General features: G+C 43.4%; 1 protein-coding gene across 3 annotated transcripts in view; it reads right to left on the minus strand.

The window, feature by feature from the left end:
• Nucleotides 1–12,235, minus strand: part of LOC123975226 (rho guanine nucleotide exchange factor 10-like protein) — a 53,552-nt gene that overhangs the window by 34,127 nt on the left and 7,190 nt on the right. For 2 of the 3 annotated variants that reach the window (XM_046056506.1, XM_046056507.1), the window contains exons 2-7: nucleotides 11,081–11,135; nucleotides 7,461–7,733; nucleotides 7,355–7,382; nucleotides 6,424–6,497; nucleotides 5,170–5,403; nucleotides 4,912–5,045 (exon numbers count right to left, since the gene is read on the minus strand). In XM_046056506.1, the coding sequence (XP_045912462.1) occupies nucleotides 4,912–5,045; nucleotides 5,170–5,403; nucleotides 6,424–6,497; nucleotides 7,355–7,382; nucleotides 7,461–7,733; nucleotides 11,081–11,117 (780 nt within the window). In that variant the 5' untranslated portion in view covers nucleotides 11,118–11,135. Of the gene's footprint in view, nucleotides 1–781; nucleotides 1,133–4,911; nucleotides 5,046–5,169; nucleotides 5,404–6,423; nucleotides 6,498–7,354; nucleotides 7,383–7,460; nucleotides 7,734–11,080; nucleotides 11,136–12,235 lie in introns of those variants that run through there. The other variant, XM_046056508.1, reaches the window with a different exon arrangement.

The raw sequence follows: 12,235 nt of genomic DNA on the forward strand, positions 1-12,235 counted from the left end.
CAGTTAACCAAAGTCTGTTCAGAACTGACTGTTAAAACCAAAACACATGTTTAAACACTGTCTGAACTTTGCTTAATTAGTATCAACTTTAAAAATAAAATCAGCTCAAATCTAATGAAATAACAGCCAACAGGACAAACACTGTTAGGTAATAACCAGCTCCGGTTATTGATATGTATTTACTTTGATTACAGAAACCTACCTCATGTATCAGTGAGTCCCTCTTATCAAACCTCCAGAACACACAGAGACCTGTAGCTGCAGCTGACAAACCTTGTCCCTAATGACTGACTTCAAAACACTGAAAGCTTCTCCACTTACACCGAGTCCTCTTCAAAACACAAACACATGAGCGGAGGTGGAAAGTCCACCAACAGGAGTCATAGTGACAGAAGCAGAAGACAGAAGTGCTGACAGAGCGAAGGCTGCCAGAAATAATTCACTTCCTCTTTTCATCAAACCAGGTTTCATTCACACTGTATATCAACTGCCTGTGGTTTCCCCACCAACATGATTTCTGGACTTTTATAGTGTGCCAGCACACTGGTGGATATTTTTGTCACAACTTTCAGTACCTTTATATTCAACAGTGAAAATGCTAAAAATAAGCTGCACTAATCAATATTCTCAGCAACGACTCAGGGTGCTGAATCCAAGTCGTGTGAGTCCAAGTCAGATGTGCTGTCCAAGCTCTTTTTGAAGAAGGTCAAAGAAACAGGCAGCGCTGAGGGCCGTAGACACAGAAACTTCCTGCAGCAGATGAAAGACACATCACGCTTACATCTCTTCACAGTCTGAAGATGTCCAGCAGAGACATCAGCTCAGAGCTGCAGGAAACAGAGGGACCCTGGTCCACTATCAGGAAACAGAGGGACCCTGGTCCACCATCAGGAAACAGAGGGACCCTGGTCCACCATCAGGAAACAGAGGGACCCTGGTCCACCATCAGGAAACAGAGGGACCCTGGTCCACCATCAGGAAACAGAGGGAACCTGGTCCACCATCAGGAAACAGAGGGAACCTGGTCCACCATCAGGAAACAGAGGGACCCTGGTCCACCATCAGGAAACAGAGGGAACCTGGTCTGGTCAGAATTCAAAAAGCCTCCGACATGGAAACAAGGCCAAGAGACTCAACTCTGCAGGAAAAAATGGCAGCAGGAGCTCTGAACTGACGAGTCAAAATTTGGCTGCAGCAGAACGCAGTATGTTCACTGAAGGGCTGGAGAGCAGAACAAGAATGAGAGTCGGCAGGCAGCATCAAGCATGGTGGAGATCCTGCAGGATTGGTGTTGGGGATTTGGTGAGAATGAAAGGTCTTCTCAATGCTCAGAAGTACAGACAGATACTTACCCATCATGCATTACCATCAGGGAGGGATCTGATTGGCACCAAATTTATTCTGCAACATGACAACGAGCCCAAACACACAGCAAAAGTCATTCAGAACTATACTTAAATAAGAACAAGGAGTCCTGGAAGTGATGGTGTGGCCCCCAGAGAAACTTGTGTGGCCCCCACAGAGCCCTGATCTCAACATCATCACCTCTGTCTGGGATTACATGAAGAGAGAGAAGCAGCGGAGGCGGACTGAATCCACAGAAGGACTGTGGGAAAGATGTTTGGGCCTACCTACCTGCAGAGCTCCTTCAGAAACTATGTACAGGTCTACCTAGAAGAACTGATGCTGAAGACAAAGGGGGTCACACTAGATGTTGATCTGATTTTACCTCTGTTCACTCACTTTCTTTGCATTTTGTTATTGATAAATATAATCTATTAACGTGTCTATTTTCAAAAGCAATCTTAGTTCAGTTAAGCTTCAGCCATTTCATTCCAAGTCTGGGACAATAATGGAATGGTGGTGATACGGGAAATACAACTACAACACAGCAGAAAAAATTTTTATCCTGAAATGATACAGAAAGCAAAACTAATTGAAAAAAAGTGGAACTAAAATAACTCAGAGGAGCAGACGTCCTGCATGTGGACAAAAACATCACATCCTCTCCAGGGTGGCACCGAACGACACAAACCTCTTCAGCATGTTTCACAACAGGCATCAATTCCTCAACACATGGCCATCGCATTGATGCACACACATAATGTAAAGTTAACATTCAGTGAACAATTCCAACAATTCCACCTCTACTATGTGGAGCACTTGAGTGAAAGGAAGCATAACTCAGTATTTTCACACCAGATAAATATTATGAGGAATTCTTCATCTAAATCAGTGGTTCTCACCCTTTTTCGGGCCAGCGGTCCCCTATCCATTGTCCAGGGTCCTTACCGCCCCCAATCAAAAAAGATGTTGGCTATTTGCCCTGAATATTGTTGATTATTAGCACTGTGTAGTTACTATTGTATTTAAAAATATGAAAAAAGCACATAAGTGAATTACAAACAACAATTTTATGACTTTCCCAGGGAACAAAAAAGTCATGTCATGTAATTAATAAGTCAGTGTTCCTCCGAAGGTTTTTGTAAACACAGAGACTGTTTTCTTGGATGGGGCACTTAATAAGTGGGGGGTCTGTGGGACCTCCCCCACAAGATTTTGAGCATTAAAGACTTAATTTCCTGCATTCTGGTAAAAATTTCTACACCAATTTCTACTGGAAATGTTTTTATTTATATAAAGGGAAACACAAAATTCAGGTGGAAGGTGACAATTCAAACTATAAAAATATATCAGAACATAATGCAGTAAGGCTCTCAGGTATTTATTGCTTTATAATATGTTTCTCCTCTAGATCAACTTACTTAATCTCATCCCTGCTGAGTCAACACACATGAGTTAGTCTTCCTTCCTCTTTGTGTCTGTTGTTTGGGGAAGTAACCTCTTTAAATGTGATCGTGGCACCTTTTCACCTCAATGAGAAATGAATTAATTTTAATTCAGTCATTAACTCCTGGACTTTAATAGGCTAGCTCCTCTGTTTTAACACACTCGTCATGTATTTAAACGGGATAACTGCGGGATAGAATGGTAAACGGTTGACAGGTAGCCTAAGCAACACTGTGATCAGGTAGAGATCTCAAATCCACACACGTTAACTTCAGCAGCTTGGATAAAGTGCAGCTCACAGTCCTACACAGAGCAAGACACCGGCTCAGTTTTTAACGTCAAATTTTTTTAATTGAACAACAAACAATGTGATTCACAGCGCAAGGTGAGTCCACTTGATTAATGTCACATGCACTCGCTGGTGTCGGATCAGGTGCTGGATGCTAAGTTGCTTTCAGGGGAAGTCAGACAGCGGAATATCCCCCTTGTGAATGTGTAAGCACGGTGATAGAAAGGTGAAATTTTACGGATGATACTGACTTCCCGTTCCCATGAAGGCAGCACGGAGCTGCGCCACAAGGAGCTGACGAAACACTGAATAGAAGAGTAGTTATGACTCACACCGTCTCGTCCAGTTGCAGTGCCAGCCAACAGTTAGCAATAAGTTAAGATAGCACTGGAGTCTGTGTGGTCATGTTGCTTTATTAATATACTCATAAGTACTGGACCAGTCTGTGGTTATCTCAAGGCTATTATTAGTATAGAGTGATCACTGCATCAGTATATTACCATGAATCTATATTCATCCTGTCCAGATGTTCAGCCAATAGAGGGCAGCATACAGCTTACGGCACATTTATCCACCCTCTCCATCCTACAGCGTGTTGATGTGGAGGGCAGAACTGTTTTAATATTCATGTATTATTTTTGTTGTGTATTTCCAGAAACCATAACATGTTCCGCTGAAACTGGAATAAAGTCCAGGACACTCATTTCTTCATCATAGTCCGTCCCCTTCTATCAGAGCAGGAATATCCAGCTGTAGTCCACCGCTGACACCAGTGTTGGGCAGTAACGCATTACTGTAATAATATTACTTTTCCCAGTAATTCGTAGTGTAACTAATTACTTTTCTAAAACAGTAATTTTATTAGTGGTACCGGAGCATGTTGTTCATGCCCACTGATAGCCAAAACTAAAGGAAGAGAACGAGGGAGAGAGGCCTTCTTTCCACAGCTGGAAGTAATGCTGCCATTATTGTGTCACAGTCTAAGATGCAAAGAACATTGTCGTCTATTGTAAACTCTGCGCGACCAGCAAGAAGATTTCTACCGCAAACATTTCTACATCTGATTTATTGGAGCATCTGCTGAAGCAGCACAGCGACGTGAAACTTCCAGAAAGAAACTCCGGGAGCTGCTGCCACTGACACTGGACTCGTCGGCAGAGAGTGGCGTTAACGTAACGTTTTGTAACTACTGAAGACTGCTCTTATAAACAGGCTGCATGTGCAGAAAAACAGCTGTTTAAAAGTCGGGATTTACTTGCTTTATTCTTTTATTTCAGCCGGTGGCGTTAAGAAACGTTAGGCCTGGGCTATATGCTTTGTAACAACCACACTCCTTGCTGCGGTGGAATATGGTATTAGTTCAAAAGTCGGGGGAGACTGCTGTGTTTGGGGGTGAAGGGGGTGGTAGTGAAAGCAGTGTTTCCCATACTTAGCCTATGATTTGGATAATTATCAACGCTGACCGCCACATATTGATTTTCTGTTTTTTTTTTAAATCATTTTTTATTGAGGAGCATATATTCGTGCAGCAACTCCTTGCTCGCTCCCTCTTTCTCTCTCTCCTGAACACCGCTGCACAAACCTGCCCAAAGCTAGAATAACCCCCCACCCACTGTCATTCTGCGGGAAACACTGGAAAGTAATATAGTAAGGTAACGAGTTACTTTTATCACCCAGTAATAAGTAAAGTAATAATATTACTGTTTTGAGTAATAAGTAACTAGTAATATATTTCTGTGTAACTTGCCCAACATTGGCTGACACACACAGTGTTCCTAAGGCTGAATCACATTAAATGATCTAAATGTATTGATTATATGAATAGGAGTTACCTTGCTGCTGCTGCGGGCCGGAGGAACAGTCTCACTGTCAGACAGCTCATCATAACTCTCAAACTCACTGGAGCTCCAGCCGTTGGAGCCACGGTGATCAGGTCTCTGGATGTCCTCGTAGATGTCCTCAACATCTGCACACAGAAGCCAATAGATGAACAACACGTTGTAGTTTCATATATTTAAGTTAACAGTTATTCCTATTGTCCACAGTGTGTTAGATGACACTGGACGCTCCAGACTCGTAAAGAGCCTCACCGTTCACCGGCTGCTGTAGGTTCTCAGCAGGTACGTCATCATAGACCACCTCTGGCTCTCTGACCAGGTTGTCTGGGCTGCAGGTCTCTGTACTCTGGTTGGTTGTTCTGTCTGCTGGTTGATGATCAGTCTGTGGACTGGCTAAAGAGGACAGCTCGTCCTCAACAGAGTCCTGCTGTGTTACTGCACTGCTGGACTCGTCCTGACCGCCTTCTGGTATTACAGAAGGGTTTCCTACAAAACAGTGAGATCATCAGTGTTAAAGGACACATCAGGCTGATGTAAAAAATAATCTGAGATTTGGTGATTTAAGTTGAATTACTTAATTCATCCTCAGCTACACAGTGGCTAGACTGATTACACTCATCGTTATACTTTCTCTAATATTCATTTTTTTGTGAATAGAATTTTCATAAAACTAAAGTTTTTATCCTTTTGAGCAGGCCTCTGGACCCCCTTCAAAGACTATGGGGTGCTTCATGTCATCTTGCTTTTACCCAGTTCACTCTCTTACCTGCTCAGTCACAGGAAGCACACCTGTCCTCATGTGATCTCTATAAACACTTGGAAAACTGATTCTCTAACAGGAGGTTCGCTGCCTTCAGGGAAGAACAAGTTGAACATTACTGTGACCTTTTAAGACTGGAATAATACTGTTAAACATACATGCTACCCAAACACCGGCTCAGTACTCCAATACTACATGTACAATCTAATGACTGGAAACTACAGGTTTTTGTATGGGGGCTGATGCACAGACAGATCAGGGACTGTGAGCTTCTGTATAGGTACATTACAGGAGTGTGGAGCAGCTAATGCTAATGGCTAGGTGACACTGGCTGCATTTTGCTGGAAGCTGGACCGTTGGTTCTCTGTTCCAACAGGGAACTCATTTACATTTTTTAAGTAAAAAGATGTAACCTCACTGAAATGCAGCATGGTATCATTGCTACAAGATAGCAACCAGCAGAGCTAGCTACCAGCAGAGCTAGCTACCAGCAGAGCTAACGCTACATGCAGGATGGGTACCTTTGTTTAATCGCTGTGTGAGCTCTGAAACCACACTGAGCCACTCCTTAGCTCGATATGTTGTCTGGGCTGTCCACGTGCAAGCAAACACAAAACATCCTTGCTTTGGTGACCATAAAGACACAGAGTCTTGGTTCTGGGTCGGTGAGGGCAGTGAGGGCAGTGAGGGGTGGAGGGGAGCAGATGATGCTCATATCAGATGCTGCAGCTCCTCTTATTTCTTACCTTCATTAGTACAGCTCGCTTTCCAGGAACTCTCTGACTCTTCCATCGATCCCAGATCAGAGGAGGTGGAACATCTGCAACAAGCATTTTATTCTGTAGGTCATTCAAAGAACTGTTCATGTATTTATAACTTTCAAACGTCCACAGTGGCAGTCAGCTGATTCTTAGTGGTCTTAAATCTGACAACAAGACATGTTCTCCCATCGTGGAGAGATTTTCACTAAAACTGTGATAATCACATCTGCCTGACGCTTGAAAAGAATGATAACAGGCGGGCGTATATAAAGGGGGCAGGTCGTGAACCGTGTCTCTGTTGAGACACAGTCTGCGTTCTTTGATAAACACCACGCAATGTGGTTTAAAGCTCTCGAATAAAGCTAGATTGTCTGCTGACAATCAAAGAATCACACACAACAGGGGTCACGTGAAGCTGTGACTCTGTGTGTAAATACATACATTTTAGTATAAGCATCCCAGCTAATATCACAGTTAACATTAATTACAGATGCACCTAGCTAACCAAGCTAGCTAGCTCCACCCTCTCACCCAAATATGGTCACGTCTGGTCCCAAAAAACAAGATGGCGATGACCACCACTCGCAGCCTAAATCTCAGCCCAACATAACACGAGATGCATGTCACTGCTCTGCAACTCCGTTAACATAATATCAGACACCCTGCTGATTCATTCCAGGACTTGTGGATCTCATTGCAGCATTTCAACTGCACAGCTTCACACTTCAGAGGTCATTCTGCGATTTTGCTCACAGCTGGATTTGGTACATGTAATGTTTTTCTTTGCCTGGCCCAAGAATCAGTGTTGTGTGTGATACACAACACTGATTTTAAAAGACGTTTCAGAGGTAACTGGTCTGCTTGTGTTTGGCATTTAGATGTAGCTGTGGTAAGTGAAATGTTTTCTTTAGCTTACCCCTCAGGTGACTCCCTGACCTCCATATCTGGTGAGAAAAAACAGAACATTACAATCTACACTCATACAACCCCTCATCTAAATACATACATGCCTGTTATTTCACCTGAGCAGTGCTGGCGGAACAAGGAGGAGTTCTGGTCCTTCTGTACCGTACTGGTGGTTCTGGTCATGTCCGGCCCTGCTGCCTCTTGGCCTTTGTTTGTCTGGACGTAAAGGTTCAGCCCTGATGTGTCTGTGGTCCACTCACTCTTCATCAGAGAGCCGCAACTCATCTGTGAGGGTCCGATGTCAATCCCGTCATCAAACTCAAACTTCTCTCCCTGCTCATCTTCATCCTCATCTTCCTCTATGCGGGACACCCCGTTAGATATAGACACTGAGGACAGAAGAATGCGACGTAGTATTAAATACCACAGATACTTTTGTTTTACTGTGGTCACTCTGAATTTCAACACATTATGAGCCTCAAAGAGAGGATTTACTACAGGACTAAAGTGTAAATAAACAGTATTCACTGCTGAATGTGGAGGGGAAAGAACATGTCAAGTCCAGGCAGTGTAGAGATCCAGGAGTGGAACGTGCAGCTACTGAGCCTCTTTGTTTAGGTGCCTGAATACAATGAACGAGGAAACCTGTGCTTTGACACCTGAGTCCCGGCCTACAGGTATAACTCGCCCTGTGATTCTGTGATAGGTCTGACAGCTGGCTGGAGAAACAAAGCTTTGTGGTAGGGAGTAATGGATGCTGAGCTCAACACAGGCTGAAACTCATCAACATTTTTCTTTTATTGTCTTAAAAAACATTAAGTGCTCCTGGAAACCGATGATGCAGCTCCTGTTGATTCTGATTGGTCAGGGCCAAGCGGGAAGCTTCCAGTCTACAATATGAAGCCGATGCCTGAAACCTGCATTCTATTGAAAATCCAGCAGGGGGCGACTCTTCTGGTTGCAAAAAGAAGTTAGAAATAATGGGAAAATGACCCTACTTCTCAGCTGAATAATTACCCCAGTTAAAAACTTTCCTGATGAGTTTATGGTCTCAGTCGCATAAGTTTCAAGTCTTCTTCAACACAAAATGATGTTCATTTAGTAAATTATGTTCCCATTTATTTTAAAATAGACCATAAAGCAGAGAATGTTTCAGGGCGGGATTATCTATGATTGATAAGTCGTTACCATGGCGACCTGTCAATCACGCTAGAGTGACTCGTACCCTCAGCACTGTGTAAATTTAACCAGCGCCACTGAAAAAGCTTATTAGGAGTTGGCTGTTCACTTTCTCTGGTGAGTACATTTAGTTTTAAGTCTGTTGTTCGCTAGACAAACTTATCAGCCCTGTTAAAATGATAAAATAAGCAAGCTTAGCTCCGCCGTATCGTCACTTCCAGGCACTTCCTGGCTGCAAAAACTCGACATGGTGGCGCCCTATCGGCCAAACTCGAGGCTTCATAATGGCAGTCCACAAACCAACGGGTCACGTCACGATGACTACGTCCATTTCTTATATACAGTCTATGGTCAGGGCCAAAGAAACAACCCGCAACGCTGGTGGACCAGTGTACATCTGTTTGCCCAGATGTCCAGTAGACCAACAGTCAGCTGAAGTCATCCCAGTGAGGTACCGTCATACCTGTAGACCCAAAACCAGCGCTGACTGACTGACTGTAGAGACGCTGTACAGAAGGCTGGTTGGATGGATACACTGCTGTTTGTAAAGAAAGAGTTCCAGCATGTAGCTCCCCTACAGCCACATGTTACCGTCAGCTGGTAGGCGTGTTTGAACTCTGACAGAGTAAAACAGTTACGTTTCCAGTTAACCTGAGGAGCAGTGAACTGCCTGAGCAGGTGTTCCCACATCTCCATGGCTAGAAGCTAACACTGACGCTGCAGGTGTGCAAGGTGAGACTTGTTGATGGATCTGAAGCTCCTCAGGTCATCTGGAGTCACTCTGGGCTGAACAGACCAACCACCCGGCTCGTTCATTGTAAGATGACATAGTGTGCTGAACAGATTTTGTTGACAAGTGAGCAATGCATCATGGGAAACAGAGGATTAGTAGCTGCTGGTGGGAAGATTACACTCTAAACATATGGCTTTCAAGAACCAACCCTTCACCTGTCACTGCTAATTTACACACCCAAGCAACAGCAAGTGGAACAGAGCAATTGTTTCAGCTCCAGGGGGGCTCAAAAACCCTGGGCTCACTGAGTGTCTATTGGTTTCAGACTACTTTGGTGACTTTTTCATCTCTCAGGCTCACACAGGCTGCACCAAACATCTGAATGTTTTTAAAGAAGCTCTGCAGACAAAAAGACAACAGCTTTCTCTACAACTTCCTGCTGGGACATTTTTTAAATGAATTTCACACTTAAGTTTACAGGTGATGGTGTGTCACTGTGATCCACACCTTAAATAACAGATTGATCATCAGTCTGTTTACGGTATGTGTTTACATATCATTTTCAGATTTGGATATCAGCCCTCATGAATTCCAGAAATAGCGCTTACCTTAAAGCCCTTCAAGCCTTTGAGGCCCCTGTCCTGAACAGGGTCCCTGTGCTGAAATGTAGTTTTCAGTAGTATTTCAGGAGATACTGAAATCTTTACATTTCGACCTAATAACTGCAGAGCTACCTAGATGCTACCCATCTGAGTGGAATAACATTACATGTTTCAGTCACCAGATCAGATGCATATGCTTCATACATATTCTTCAGCATGTCCAGGCCGCCTCCTCCTCCTCGTGGCTCACAGGTAGATCTGTCCCCAGGCTGTCTCAGAAGCCTGCAGAGGCTTGCTCCATATTGCACAACATATGGTAACTAGGCTAGTAGGCCTTTTCCCCAGAACAGCAGGGGATTAATGAGTCAGGATCCCCTCCAGGCCCTGAGCCTGACTGCTCTGTTCAGTTCACACCAGACTTATTGTCCAAACTTGTCTCCCTTGTTGCAGGACATCACAGGAAACATGACAGTGTCAGACCCGGGTAAACTTTCAAATATTAAAGGGGATTTCACGTTGAGCGGAACACCACCCTGCCTGTCACACAGTTTTCATCAGGGATCATATATCATCAGGGATATATATATTTTGAGATAATGGGTTGGCCGATACCTGAACCCACAAAGCCGATGAAGAGAAAGTGTCTGTGGACACACCTGCAACAGCCTAGTGAGCACAGTGAGCTGCTGGTGAACAATGTTGGCACCCTCCCTCGTGAGTTTTGGTGAGTTTGGAGCCCTAAATGTCCACGCTCTGAAATCTACAGCAGAACCCAAAGTATGGTTCTGTTTCATTAATAAAACATCTGAAACCCGTTACTGCTGAGGGAACATGTATGTTAGACTGGACTCTGCAGGAATGATGGATTATACTGGACTTATCTTTGTTCTGATATCGGCATTATATATCCTGCTCTCTAAATCTCAGCATTGGCCACTGAACAACCTGAATGGATCGACCACTATATATTATATACTGAATATCTCACAGATAATTGTTTTGTTGAAAAGAGGCCTGACTGATGAGATAATAATATGCTTCCCTGTTCTTTCTGTTTTAAACATAATTTTTGGAGAGACATGGTGCTTTTAATGGCAACAGACCTGCTCTGTGGAAGTGAAGTACATTACACAAGTTAAGGGCTTCAGCAGGCCAGGATCTGCACTGAACCAAGACTTCAAACATAAACATCTAAATGATACTGAACATGAATATGACTCACCCAAGGTGTGACAGAGAAGAGGATGTGGGGCGGTCATGCTGGCTCACATCAGCTCCTGTCAACACACAAAAAAGCCTCATTAAAGACGGGATGAGTAACAGCTGATTAAACCTAAAGTCATTAAACTTTCAATGACTTTGGGTTTTTTCAAAGATCTTTCAAAGATTCTGAACATCAAAACCCCAAAGTACACAGTCAGACAGAGGGAGGACATGAGGAGAGGAACATGTGGAGCATCACAAACCAACTACAATAATGATTTACATAGAAACTCAGCAGGTGTTTCCAGGTGTCGGGAGTTCTTCTGCCTTCAGTGTCTCAGAGGGAGCTGTGTGATAAATTTTATGTCAGCGTCAGCTGAAAACTACGAGTTTGAAATGAAACAAGTTCGAGTTCCAATAATTAGTTAATTAGTCACCAACTATTTTGATAATCGAATAATCACTTTGAGTCCTTGAGAAAAGATGCTTCTCAAATGTGAATATTTTCTGGTTTCTTTCTTCCACTAGGACATTAAACTGAATATATTTGGGTTGTGGACAAAACAAAATGTTTGAGGACGTCATTTTGTGCCGAGGGAAGCACTGATCGACATTTTTTACTTTTCTAACAACTTATCGATTAAGAAAATAATCGACAGATTAAATTAAGGGTACATGGGTAGGTTTATCTGTCACATTAAAACAGGTTATAGATTGAAATTAAGTTCTTAACTCCCTTCTGCTACATAGCAGACAATATACATTAATATAGAAGCAATTTTAAAAATAGTAAACAGAAATAAACTATCATCAGTGGAGCAGTCCTGAGGATGAATTAGAGTTTAAGAGTCTGATAGCTTTGGGCGAAAAAGCTGCTCTGCAGTCTGGTGGTGCGGCAGCAGAAACTTCTACATCTCTTCCCAGAAGGCAGCAGGGTGAACAGGCTGTGGCTGGGTGGGTACTGTCCTTTAGTATCCTTTGGGCTCTGTGCAGGCACCTCACCTCACAGATATCCCTGATGCTCAGGAGATGGGTACCAATGATCTTCTGAGCAGTTTTAATCACCCGCTGCAGAACCCTCCGGTCCTGGGCCGTGCACGTCCCATGTTAGTGATGTTTCCAGTCAGGATGCTTTCTATTGCTTCTCTGTAAACGTTAACAAGAACTTGGCACA

This window comes from Micropterus dolomieu, linkage group LG08 (assembly GCF_021292245.1).
Source record: "Micropterus dolomieu isolate WLL.071019.BEF.003 ecotype Adirondacks linkage group LG08, ASM2129224v1, whole genome shotgun sequence".
In the NCBI taxonomy this organism is placed as follows: Eukaryota; Metazoa; Chordata; class Actinopteri; order Centrarchiformes; family Centrarchidae; genus Micropterus; species Micropterus dolomieu.